We start from the raw sequence: 15063 nt of genomic DNA on the forward strand, positions 1-15063 counted from the left end.
AATGCGTTTACTAGAAATTGAAAGCTAACCTTCGTAAACTACAAGAAGCAAACTACATCATGGTCACTCGACATCAACGTTATCACCACCATGTTTCTGACAGCCCTTTTAACCTTTATTAAAAACATTAAAAGAAAATGTTGTCTGATAAAGAAATACTCTGTGGATGAAGCTTTGTTGGGATTTGTGCCCATGTTAAGTTATTTTTGAGATCTTCATGTGTGATGACGTTTAATTAAAACCCCCAACAATGTCTGTCCCATACGGCAAAAAAATACATTTCTCTGGGCAAAAATATATTTTAAATATATGCTAAATACATTTTGTAGTATGTTATGCTCAATTGAATATATTTTTGAATTTGGAAATATATTTAGTTTAACTTTTATCTATCAACATTTATTTAAAAATACATTTCTAATTTTACATCCCATATGGCAAACATGTATTTTTTTGCTAAATATACTTTAAATATATGCTTAATACAAGCAACTATATTTAATTTTAACCTTTTTATAACAAAAGTTTTTATTCCAATGCGACGTGAATATATTTCCTTGGTTTAATAATATGGAGGGTTATATATATTTTTTAAAATCTTTAAAATGTCTTTACCTTTAAAATATATTTCAAAATAAACAAAAAATGGACAAAAATATAATGGTAAATATATATATATATATATATATATATATATATATTTCTTTTTTTTTTAAACATGTTCCGAAATGTATTTCAGCAATCAGATATTTTCTTGTATATTGTGAAATATATTATAAAATATATATTTTGCCGTATAGTCCTATATGTAGCAACTTGTTAACAACCGTTAATGCTTTTAAAAAGTCACGAGTGGGGGCAGGGCAGGACTTAACAGGGTTGAGGCCCCTGGGCTTGAATAAATTTTGGGCCCTACACTATCAAAACAAAAGGTACAAAAGCTGTCACTGGAACGGTACCCTTTAAATGGGTCCTAATATTTACCATTTAGGTACAGATGTACATTTGTACCCATTATATGCACTCTTTAGGTACAAAGGTGTACTATTTGAAAGGGTACCACCCCAGTGACAGCTTGTGTAAATTATATTCTGAGAGTGCACATACAGTAAACAACCTAAAATAAAAAATATATCATAGAACTACAATTTAGGGAAGTTCCCCGACAGGGTTTAGAATAATCTAGCACTAGGCCTATTGCTAGGTTATATAAGGGCATTCAAGTAGTTTTTACAACCTTACAAAAAACATTACTGGTGTGCGTCTTGAGACAAAACAATGGCAATGATATATGTTAAGATATATCAGTGCAAGATGTGTTTAAATTAAGACAGATCAAACATGCATTTTAGTCTTGGACTAGGATAAGCCCTGACTAGGAAACTGCCCCTATATCTCTATAGCAGAAAATAAGCCCAGTCTAAAATTAAATCATGTATTTTAGGGATGTCACAAATCCAAATTAATCATGCACATTAAAAAATACCCCATAACAACATTTAAAATCATTGTGTTAGACTTAGCTTAAGAAGAGAATGATATGTTTTGATTAACATTCACCTTATTACACACCATATAAAGTTATAAACATAATCAACAAGCGTATTTTGTGCATATAGCCTAAGTGGTGCAGTGAAAGAAAAGATTTTAGGATGTTATTTAATAATTATGACAAGACCATCATGTAATAGACACCAAAAACCAAAGTGGAGAAGATGATCATTAATTAATTTTTGCATCTGATATGAACGTAATACATTAAAACATTGAACGTAGATATAAAAATGAACACTTTTCAGAAGTTTAAACTGTGATTCTGTTAAGCACAAGCAAACATGCTGAAAGACAAACTACAGGAAAGTTAGGCTAGCTAGTGGATTATATGAAAAACCATCAGAACATCAACATGGCCATGATTTAGTGAATCCTCACCTTCAGATGAAGTAATGAACTGGACTGATGATTTAAATGTTGACATAGTCATATGTGCGTAGTTAACTCTCCGGATTTTGTTATGTTTCGTAGCTCTGCTCCACTCGTTCACTTGTTCAGGGACTGTTTGGTTAGTGTCGTGTGAGCTGCAGACTGCGAGCAGATTGGATTTCATTTGGCGCTACGCAGACCGCTTGGTGATGTCAAAGTACCGCGAGAGCGATTAGAAAGCAGACTTCTCCGTGTGATTTCTCGAATCGCTCTCGCGGTACTCTGATGTCATTTTTTTGGCTGTTGTTAAACCACATGAATACACCCGTCTGCTTAACAGTCACTTTTGCGCCGTGATAATTTGATTTCATATAATGATCGGATCGCGCAGTGCCGCATGATGTCAAATGTACCAAATAGCTGACTGTATATGAGGTTAAACCCGCCAAAGTAGCAAGTGGAGCATGCGAATGGTGAGTGATTCAGATGTCAATTTATGAATGAAAGTGTCAAAGTTTTGTCACACACTGTTAAGTATTTTCACGCTTTTTTAAATGGGTATACGGAAATCCTTGACCTTTCCTACTGGGTATACTGCGTATCCTTGCTGCGTATCACGTTAACGTTAGATTACAAACAAACAAGAAAAAATAGAGTTACAAGACCTACTCTAGTAATCTTTCATACGGAGCGCTTCATTTTCGCGTTGCTCTTTCTCGTTATCTGTAAAGCTCATTTATGACTCTAATTTCGCGTATTCGCTATTATACTAGCATCTATGGGTTTCAAAAGCAGTAAACTCAGCGCGTCATATTCAGCACCAAGATGACTGACATATATTAACGAATTAAATGCAGCACCAAACAATTCCGCACCAACCAACAGGCTGTAAAATAAAAAATGAAAACGACTGAACAAATCAAACGAACGCAAGCCAGCACGGAGGCCCCTATTGGCCGGGGCCCCTGGGCTCAAGCCCAATCAAGCCCAATGGTACGTCCGGCCATGAGTGGGGGTATTTCTGGTGTGTTATGTCGTAAAATAAAAACGTGAAATTATCTTGGATTTGTGTTAACCCAAGCTTTTATTTAAGGAGTTTAACCAAAACCCCATTCAAAAAACTTATTGACTTTGTGATGATGGAACTGGAAGTGCTTAAATGCTGTCTGGTAGTTTGTTCAGGTTGGTCGGTGTAACATTTGTCCCGCCTCTCCCCCGTTGTGATTGGATTGCTGGTTTAAAAGTGACTTTACCGAGCAACACGTTTTCATAAAAACAAATATTATGAGCAGATTAAGAATTGTTTTACAGAGTAATGTTTTAAAATGTTTAAGAACCTTAATTAATATGTATATTTGTTTTGGAACAATTTATTTTTTTAAATCCTTTTTCGCCAATGGGGGGCTTGGCCCACCCTGTCCCCCAGCAAGCTCCGCCTATGATTCTGTCCCAGTGAGAGTCCTAGTGTCCTCCAGCAACACGTTTAAATGTGCTGAAACCCGCCACCATTCAGCACAAAGGCAATCCATTATTAATTAAATCACAGCAGCAGATGGTCGTGGTTTGGGATGCGTCCAGAATTGAAGTGGGTCTGTAAAGCTGGGTCACAGATGTGTGCAGAGAGACACATTCTCTCTTTCTTTCTTCATACCCTGAGGAACGCGGCGAGGCCAGGAGTGATGTTTTAAAATGTGACAGAGCCCATCTGACAGCAGGGTTTCGATTAAACAGTCATAAGTCTTTCATTAGACACAAACACATTTTTGGCACTAGCTGAGAATAATAATAAATCTTAAACTGTGCCAAAAATATTGTGGAAATTTTCTGTTTTTTTCTGTTGTTGGAAGGTCTGTTTCGTAGACGTCTATAAATTGAGTTATTAATGAAATCTCAGGTTGCATTCCTTTGCTTACGATGGGAACCATGATTTATTTGTGATTTTCCATACAGGTCTTACTTTTTCTGCATTATGTTTACTGTGCATTTTCTGTATTTTATTAAATTGTAATTCCCTTAAAGACGCATTAATGAACTTTACTATAGTGATGCTTTGAATTTATTGGTTTTGTATGAAGGTTAAGCTTGAAGTGTAGTTTATTTTAATACGCATACACCAGCATATACACACGGGCTCGCAAACAGTGGCGGCTCGACTGCTCATCAGAGGGGTTCAAATTCAAAATAAGTGTTTTGAGTCATGTGTATTGCTTGCGTTTTCAAAATATGTGTTTATTGCGTCATGTGAACCATGTGCATCACGTGTTTTGCCTGCTGCAAAAAAACGTTTATGATAAAAGAGACGCTCACGTTCACAAAATAAACGCAAGACACTTAACAGTAAACTTTGATTATGATACAAGTATCTGGCAAACGCAAGTGTCTCTTTAATCATAAACCCTTTAGAGGCGTCTGCAGCAGGCACTTATTTTGACAAGACGCATGATGCACACAGGATCTCTCGATGCGCAGAATACATATTTTGAAAAGGAACCACACACATGACGGGCTACATACATGTTGTGACGAACTTCGCATCTAGTGCCCTCGAGGAAAGAAGTCACCGGCCACCACTGCTTGCAAAGCATACTTCATTTGACTTGAATGCATACAGTAGGCGTTGAAGTCTTGCAGTACCTCTCCTGGCATATAGGGGTCTGTAAGGAGCAGTTTAAGCCCAGGATACACTGCAAGATCGAAGCCGTCGAAGCCTCCGATTCAATAGGCGCTATCATCGTACAGTCTAAATGCTTGTCGTACCAAAGTTTAAACAATCCATGTCGCACAGTGTGATAAGATAATGATCTTATAGATCCTGCTGCATATTTTTACTATTTTATAGTACAGTATAAATGAGAATACTAACTAAACTATTTGCACAACCTCTCATAATAAGTGGCCTTTATTGTCGATGTAACTTGCATGCGTTCCGGTCCGTTTTGTTTATGCAGCTGTTCATTGATTACCTTCATACTGTAGATATATACACTAGATGTTGCCTTGGGTCAAAACCGCCGCCATCTTGGAATAGGGGTCTTGTCATAGGAAGTAGCTAGGTAACACTCCTATCTCTGCCTGTACTTCGAATTCATGGACGATGCCGGACTTTTGTGCAGCGTATGGATGTTAGGGCTACTAGCACTATGCATTATAGTTAGAAAAAAGTGATTTTCATAATATCAAAGCTTTATTTTTTTCTGGACTCAATGCTAAATACATGTCTGACTGTTGAAACAAACCAAAAGAAAACCAAGAAAATCGCATTCATGACGATTTATGGTGATTTTATTTCCGTTGCACCACAATGACACTGATGCAGGGCTCCCATGTTTCAAGATGGCGGCTCTTTTTGACGCATTCGGTCCAATGAACTGCCGTATCCAAAGCGACATCTAGTGTACATATCTATGGATTACCTTGTAAATCAACGCTCCCCAGAGTATCGTTGCCATCTTGTGAATAAATGAATTACTGCAAGAAAATGAAATGTGCATGTGTGCCGCTGGATTTTTGTAACTGTCGCTGCACTATATAGTGGGCGAAGTCGTGCTTTTCACCTACTGTATAGTATGAGGCAGTTTTGGACGCAGCGCAAGTGTACTACTCTGATGACAAAATTTGCGTCACGCACACTGAATTTTCCTTCTCACGTAGGCTACACGTAAAAATTTAACTATGTGCAGGCATTTATGTTAAAAGGTGACTTGACTCAACACTGGAAGGGTGTTTGAAACAATAAAACACTAAATACTTTTTCATATAGTATTTCTTTATAAACTAGTATGCAGTAGACATATGCTACTCCTTTATTCTAAACACAGCCTGTGATGAGTTACTGTAGGCTACCGTTTGTCTGGTTACTATCTTACTTTCTGTTCCACTTTCTTTACCGCCTCTAGAATATCTGGAAATTATTTGATCATGAAGCTCATAATATTTCATTTATTTTGCCCGGTACTGTATTTGCCTCCCGAGGGTAACTGATTTTCACATCCCTGTCACACATTGATGCTTTATAATATCCAGTTTTACAAAACAATTAACACAATCAGATTTAATGATATTGCCAAAGGACTAAACTCTAACACTGTTTAAATTTCATTAAGACCTCAAATTCTGTTATTATGGCCACTGAAATATTGAACAGCATGTTATTAGTAGGGGTTTAGTGTGTTAGATACGGGTTTTAAGTGTGTTATGCAGTTACTATTACCGCTGTTATTTAGTTTGGTTAGTAATTTGATCGATTACTTTCTAAGCAACCAAATTAAAAATCCCTATAGACTTCCACTGAAGGTCTTGATCTGTATCTAAAGTCCAGAATATCATTGAGATCTTGTGATTTTTGGCTCTTTTGAGTTGGATCACTACATAACCAGCTATAAACCATCCAGAGCGTCCTGGTTACTGTGTTGGACTGGTTTTGTGACAGTAAGATTTACACAGACAAGTACTCGTATACTCGTCTACTATACTGTGTACATGTGAAGATCTTGTTTGTTTTATATTCTGTATTATAGATCATCATTACCTCAGATTTACCCTGAAAGTTCTGGCAAACCGTTTTGTTTACAGTCACAAAACTTTCTGTCTTTGTAAGGAGTCACCTTCCCATTTTACAAAGCATCTATTTCAATACTTTAGCGTAGCTGCTTTGTCTTTGAAATGAATTTGAGTTTCAAACAGCAAGGCAAGCCTGACTCTCCTCTTTCTTCTTTAACCACGATGTGCTTGTTGGATATTTTTCTCCCTGAAGTCCCCTGTTAGTGTCATTTAAGATTTCATTCATGCACAAAACTTATCATTCAGATGTTTATTTAATCTTCTGCCTTTGGTTGACCTTTAAGTGGGACATATCGTGAAAATATAATTTTTTTCATTTTAACGTGCTATAATTGGGTCCCCAGTGCTTCTATCAACCTAGAAAATGTGAAAAAGATCAACCCAGTAACTTTCTCTGCAAGCATGCGAAAAATGTCTCATTGAAATCTGGCTCCCCTTGTGATGTCATAAGGGGATCTTATAATTATAATACCGTCCCTTAACCTGCACTTTCCAACCACGGCACTACCATTTAGTGCAGAGAGAGAGAAAATAATTGACAGCACAATTGAGTTTAATTTCAACAAACCACCATTGTGGTGATCAATGTTTGCTTTCATAAGCTCATTTGCATTTTAGAGGACACGCCCACAAACGGCACATTTCTGCTTTCACCTATAAAGTGGCAATTTTAACATGTTATAATAAATTATCTGTGGGGGGGGGGGTTACTGCACATATGTACTTTGGGGACACCAACGATTTATTTTACATCTTAAAAAAGTCTTGTGAAATGTCTCCTTTAAATAAAAAACAAGCTGTTTAATTGTAAATCCTACTGTAAATGTAAATGGCCTTGGTTTCATTGGCTCACCCCAACTATGGATTAACTTGTGTGGACACAACTTGTGTATGGATTAATCAGTTCGTGCCATGAATATAGCCATACAGTTGCTTAATACTGACCAGTGGAGCATACCACTGTTAGTGATGTGAGGCTCATAACAGAGACCTAATGCTGTAGTTTCCTAAAAATAACTTGCAAAAGAAAAAAACAGAATGGAAAAGAGGAAAAAGGTCTTACATAAGAGCTGTCTGTAATGCTACACCTTCTCCCTGAAGCACAAACACTCACACACATATGCACACACGCGCACATGCACACACATTTACACTGCTCCCCTCAGTTTGTCTTAATTCTTGATTTGACCACAGGGTGGCGCTATGCAAAAGATATTTTGTCTTTATGGTCTTTAGATTTGTGTGTGTTATATAATAGCTAGTTCTTCTAATACTGATGTGGTTTTTTTTGCTTTACAGGCTCGGAGGAACAATCTCAGCTTATAAAATCGTTCCTGATGAAATCGATGAGATCAAGGTATGCTAAAAATATTACTGCATTAAATAAGGACATTTATTATTTTCTTGATCCACTGTAAATAAAAATGTCATGTAATGTTTGTTTCTTGTGTCTGGTTGAGTAGGAGACGCTGGTGGACTGGTGTGATGAGAAAGAGTTAAACCTGATTTTGACCACGGGTGGCACTGGCTTCGCCCCTCGTGATGTCACACCTGAGGTGAGTCTTGTGTTAAAGGAAAGAAGAGAAATGTGTTTCTATTTTAAATATTTGATACAGATGATAATAGCACACCTGAATCACTCACACAGAGCTCAAGCTAAAACATCTCAACTAGTCAACAACAACAATATCTAACATTCGACAATAGTGTTGATCAAAGGTCCTCAGATGAGTGTCAGTCATACAAGATGCTCTTCAGATGGTCCTCAGACCCTGATGGAGAACGTGATCATCAGGATTTATTCCTGTAGCTCCATAACTGCTGTCAATAAAGATTAAACAAAGACCAAACTTTATCTTTTTCACTGCAACTTGCAGTGTCACTATACTGTACTTTATAAAAAGCATAACAGGTGCAAAATAGAAAAGAGTTTCACTAGTGCCCTCAGACATTTGGACTGTATTTCTGTACAACACAAGAAGACACACAGAGTTTCCTCCACACACTTTTATTTGACTCTCTGAAGCCCATGAGTCTCATCAGCACGACTGCTTTGATGTTTTTCTCTGTTCATCTCTCTCAATCCTGCTCTAATGATGTTTGAAGTGTTGCTCAACACACACACACACACACACACACACACACACACACACACACACACACTTAGTACTGTATGTGTAACATCAGTGGAAGGTTCGGTCCCAAAGGGATGTTAGTGGTTGTGCTTTCATTGCTCAGGAGACTTAAAGAGATAGTTCTCCAAAAAAAATGAAAAATCATCATTTATTAACCCTCAATATGTTCCAACTCTGCATAAATGTCTTTGTTCTGCCGAACACACACATTTTTTGAAAAATGTTTGTAACCAAGCTGGGGCACCATTGACTTCCATAGGGGGGGAAAATAATACAATTGAAGTAAATGGTGCCCCAGATCTGTTTGGTTCAGATATTTTGGTCTTGGTAAAACATTCAATATTGAACAATCTTGGCAACTTGAGCACAGTTTATGATATTGTTGAGATCTCTTTTGAAAGTTGAAAAGAGTAGACGCGTTAAAGATTACCAGGATCTTAAAGGGATAGTTCGGACAAAAATGATGTGAAACCCATGATTTACTCACCCCAAAGCCGTCGGAGATGCATATGTCCATCAGTTCTTTGATCTTTCAGTTAATCAAATGTAAATCAAAAGTTACAGGGTCCACTCCTTCAAGTCCAAAAAGTTAATAGAAGCTAGTTATTTTAATTTAGAAAGTTTAAAATATGCATATTTCTACAACAAAACCTCGCGGATTACCTTCAGGAGGCTTTTGTTTATAATCGTGGAGCTGTTTGGATTTATTTTGTGAATGATGGAAGCAAATTTTTTGGACTTGAAGGACGTGGACCCTGTAACTTCACATTTAATTAAGTGAAAGATCTAAAACATTTGGTAAAAAAACAGAAAACATGTTAGTCTGAAAAATGATGGAAATATGCATCTCGGACATCTTCGGGGTGAGTTAATCATGGGTTTAATATCATTTTTGGCCGAACTATCCCTCTAAACAGACGACTAATGCAAAGATCTCCGTTTAATCTAAGAGCGGTCAGAGCTGAGACATTTCTGATTTTCTCTCTGCAGGCCACTAAAGAGGTTATCGAGCGGGAAGCACCAGGAATGTCTCTGGCCATGCTGATGGGCTCTCTGAATGTCACTCCTCTGGGAATGCTCTCCAGGTCACACTTCACATAACACATATTGAACATTTGTGTGACATGATGTGCTCTCGGTGTGATCGGAGGATCAGCTTTCTCATGCATTACACGCTTTAGGATGTTTAGACACAGATGTACTTTAAATCAGAAATCAGATCCGAGATTTATTGACTCATGGTAGGATTTTCTTTCAGCAGGACATTTATATGTGTTCAACAACATTTTGTTCCTTTTGAATATCTCTATTTATAGAAGAACTTGAACTTAAAAATGAATTGTCTGTTTTTGTATGTACAGACCAGTTTGTGGTATCCGAGGAAAAACTCTCATCATAAACCTACCGGGCAGCAAAAAAGGTTCACAGGTAAGACGACTCTCTCTAGCTTTTAAGATCGTTTTATTTGCATGATAAAAACATCTTGGCCTCTCTCTCTCTCTCCTTCAGGAGTGCTTTCAGTTCATATTACCGGCTCTCCCTCACGCCATCGATCTTCTACGAGAAGCTGTGGTCAAAATGAAGGAGGTGCCCAATGAGCTGGAGGACCTGCCTTCGCCTCCGCCTCCTCTGTCCCCGCCCCCCGCCAACAGCCCCCACCGGCAGACGGAGGATAAAGGGGTGCAGTGTGAGGAAGAGGAGGAAGAGAAGAAGGACAGTGGAGTGGCCTCCACAGAGGACAGCTCATCCTCACACATCACAGCCGCCTCAATCGCTGCCAAGGTAACCGAGATACAGCGACGTCAGAGGTGCTTACATCACATCTTTTCCTCGCGTGATGGAACTTCCCGTTTCTGTGGACTGTCCCTTCTTCAGATGAATGAATTCACAGCAGTGCTCTCAATCTTTCATTCCTGATTCAACATAATGTTGTTTTGATGTGAGCTAAAGTCTCTTCTGGTGTGAGTGATTGTTAGATCGTCATCCATCATTCATCTGACCGTTGTGTTTGGATCCATGTCATGCCATATCATGTCATTCAGCCTCTGACAGACAGGTAACTCACCTAAACATCATTCAGTCTGGTCTGTGTACTACACATAAGTGCATACTTCACTGGTGATGTGAAAGTATGTATAAGTATGTGGAAGTAAATATGCATATGTCATGTGAACAAATGATTGTTGTGTTATCATATCATCTAGTTTGTGTTTCCTAGATTCCCGACTCCATCATCTCGCGTGGGGTTCAGGTCCTCCCTCGTGACACGGCATCTTTGAGCACCACGCCGTCGGAGTCACCGCGAGCTCAGGCTACCTCTCGCCTCTCCACCGCTTCCTGTCCCACCCCCAAGGTGAGAGTCATCACTTCCTGTTTCCATGCACTGTCCGCTCATGTGTGCTGCCTCGCCGTCGCTTCACCCTGCTGCCGATCTCCTGCGCTCACCCCGATACTCCCCACGCGCTCTCTGTCTGCCTTTCTTCACAGGGTTCTGCTTTGTTCCTCTGTTTAATCTGTTTTATATCTGTAGTAAATGAATTATACACGACATCAGAGACTTAAGGGAACATCTATAAGGTACATGGTGATATATGAAGCACCTCACACACCTCCAAACTTGAGCCTAGTAAACAGAAATCACAGTCTCAAACCAGTCAGAGACTCCGAGGGTGTTTTATACTTTGTTTATAAATACTGTGATGTGTGAATCTGTAATATAAGGAATAACTTTTGTGCTCATATATATTATATTAATATATATATATATATATATATATATATATAATTAAAAAAAGTAATAATTTGTGTGGATGTGAAAACAATGCACTTGTTTTAGAGAGGTGCGTTGATGTGCATTGATGATTGACACACAAACACACACCAATATGCACATACGTGCACACATAAACACACACATACTGATGCAGATACACAAACTTTGACACATTCATACTGACATACAAAGACACACAAACACACACCAATATGCACACGCACACTTAAACACACACGCACACTTAAACACACACATACTGATGCAGACACACACACACACACACACTGATGCAGAGACACACACTGTAACACATGCATACTGACATACACAGACACACAAACACACACCAATATGCACATGCACACTTAAACACACGCATACACACCAACATGCACACACAGACGCACACACACACAAACTAATGTAGACTTGGCACACACACACTGATGCAGAGACACACACTGTAACACATGCATACTGACATACACAGACACACAAACACACACCAATATGCACATACGTGCACACATAAACACACACATAATGATGCAGATACACACACTTTGACATATGCATACTGACATACACAGACACACAAACACACACCAATGTGCACACGCACACTTAAACACACGCATACACACCAACATGCACACACAGACGCACACACACACAAACTAATGTAGACTTGGAACACACACACACTGATGCAGAGACACACACTGTAACACATGCATACTGACATACACAGACACACAAACACACACCAATATGCACATACGTGCACACATAAACACACACATAATAATGCAGATACACACACTTTGACATATGCATACTGACATACACAGACACACAAACACACACCAATATGCACATACGTGCACACATAAACACACACATAATAATGCAGATACACACACTTTGACATATGCATACTGACATACACAGACACACAAACACACCAATATGCACATGCACACTTAAACACACACACACCAATATGCACACACAGACGCACACACACAAACTAATGTAGACTTGCGCACACACACACACTGATGCAGAGACACACACTGTAACACATGCATACTGACATACACAGACACACAAACACACACCAATATGCACACACGTGCACACATAAACACACACATAATGATGCAGATACACACACTTTGACATATGCATACTGACATACACAGACACACAAACACACACCAATGTGCACACGCACACTTAAACAGACACGCACACATAAACACACACATACTGATGCACACACACACACACACACACACACACACACACCAATATGCACACACAGACGCACACAAAAACTAATGCAGATACACGCACGCACGCACACACACACACACACACACACACACACACAGATGCAGAGACACACACTGTAACGCATGCATACTGACATACACAGACACACAAACACACACCAATATGCACATGCACACTTAAACACACACACACGCACACACACCAATATGCACACACAGACGCACACACACACAAACTAATGTAGACTTGCGCACACACACACACTGATGCAGAGACACACACTGTAACACATGCATACTGACATACACAGACACACAAACACACACCGATATGCACATGCACACTTACTGACAACACACACATACTGATGCAGACACACACACACACACACACACACACACACACACACACACACACACACACATACACTGTCATACATGCATTCTGACATACACACACAGACGCACACACACAAAGAAACACACAGATACTAATGCAGAAACACACACTGTAACACATGCATACTGAAATACACGGACACACAAACACACACCAATATGCACATTCACACTTAAACACACACACATAAAAACACACATACTAATCAGACACACACACACACACACACACACACACACACACACACACACACACACACACACACATAAACACACACATACTTATGTAGACACACACACACACAAACATAAACACACACATACTAATGTAGACACACACACTGATGCACACACACTGTCACACATGCATACTGATACATGAACACACACACACACACACAAACACACACACTGATGCAGAGACACACACTGTCACACATGCATACTGATACATGAACACACACACACACACACACACACACACACACAGAGACACTTCCTGATCTTTCAGGTCTGTTCTCCTCGTCTGTCTCAAAGTTCTCATCTCTTTCTCGGAGGAGATCTGAGGAGGTTGTTCATCACTTCATATTTCACAATCATTTCTCACCCTGCTGTGTGGATGCAGGCGGTTGTCATGGGAGCAGAGGTTGCCGTGGAGACGGTTCTTCACTCACATGACACGAGTGAGATGGCTTGTACAGGTGTTTGTTTGGACACAGGTGGATGATAGTAGATGGACTTCGATTGATTTATTCTTAGTGTGAACTTTTAGAGATGTGTGATTCTTTATTAGAGACGACACATTCATTTTTACTTTACTTTCTCTCTCTCTCTCTTTCTCTCTCTCTCTGTCTTTCACTCACTTCCTGTCTTGTTCGTCCGCAGTCATATACAGTAGATGATGATGATGTGATTGTTGCAGTCCTGCACACAGTTGGTTGTGTTATGTAACAGAGTTATGTAACAGTGAGCCACTAAACACGTATATCAGTCCCTGTGAATGTCTGCATACACAATTCTGCATCTAATTATAATGCGCAAGTAATTAGACGTGGTGATGGTGTCTCATTAGTGATGAATACACCGTATCAGCATTCTGACTTTAGATTTGAAATTAAAATAACTTGAAATGTATCATGTTGTACGGCATGCTATGGATTTTCACAAGATGTAAAGAACATTACTTTTACCTGTCATCCACATGAGGACTGGTTTGTTAATAAATCGGGTGTCTGCTTACCAAATCAATAAATGGATATGAAACATTGATTTGACAAGAAGGAGAGTGTGTGTGTATGTGCGTGCATGAGAGAGAGAGAGAGATAGAGGTTTATAATGGAGGAATGTTGAGCTGTCAAGCTTTATTTACATCCTCATATCAATAAAAATGTAAAGCCAATGAGAACCGTAGTGCAGAGAGATGTAACAGTACAGTTAAAGACTTTTCAGAAGTTTTGTCCTAAAGTTAATGTAAACTACGTGTTTGTTAGTCAAGCTTGTGTATATCTGTGTGTGTATCTGCTTGACTCATTTTTATGTTTCAATAATACTGAATATTGACTTCTGATCAAGAGATCCCTCCAATCTCTCTCTTTCTTTCTTTCTCTCCTCCCTTCATCCGTGTATGTGTGTTCTGTGTCAGATGGTTTGTGTCAGTGTGTGTTTGTGTGTGAGATCGCTGTAGATGATGGTAAGTCTTGTCTAAATTCATTTTCACTTCTTCATTAGCTGTTTGTCTTATTTCAATATTTTATAATCCATGTTTATGTAGTTTTATAGTCTATTTGCAATACAGCAAAATCATTTGTATCAGTTTTGTGCTTTAGGGCTGGCATGTGTAGTGACAGTTTCTTTAACAATCAGAATTAAGGGTACAGGCAGAAACTATTTTACATACATAAAACACATTGACACGAGTTGTTTCACTGCAGATGAAAGCTGTCTATACAACTCTGATCTCTACATGTCTGTC

The 15063-nt window shown here is 38.8% G+C and overlaps 1 protein-coding gene across 3 annotated transcripts in view; it reads left to right on the top strand.

Annotated features, from left to right (window-relative positions):
- gphnb (gephyrin b) overlaps positions 1–15063 on the top strand; it is a 61557-nt gene that overhangs the window by 26995 nt on the left and 19499 nt on the right. For all 3 annotated transcript variants that reach the window (XM_055186468.2, XM_055186469.2, XM_055186470.2), the window contains exons 3-8: positions 7783–7840; positions 7947–8039; positions 9609–9703; positions 9980–10046; positions 10128–10400; positions 10837–10971. In XM_055186468.2, the coding sequence (XP_055042443.1) occupies positions 7783–7840; positions 7947–8039; positions 9609–9703; positions 9980–10046; positions 10128–10400; positions 10837–10971 (721 nt within the window). The remainder of the gene's footprint in view (positions 1–7782; positions 7841–7946; positions 8040–9608; positions 9704–9979; positions 10047–10127; positions 10401–10836; positions 10972–15063) is intronic.

Source organism: Misgurnus anguillicaudatus, chromosome 18 (assembly GCF_027580225.2).
Source record: "Misgurnus anguillicaudatus chromosome 18, ASM2758022v2, whole genome shotgun sequence".
Taxonomy (NCBI): Eukaryota; Metazoa; Chordata; class Actinopteri; order Cypriniformes; family Cobitidae; genus Misgurnus; species Misgurnus anguillicaudatus.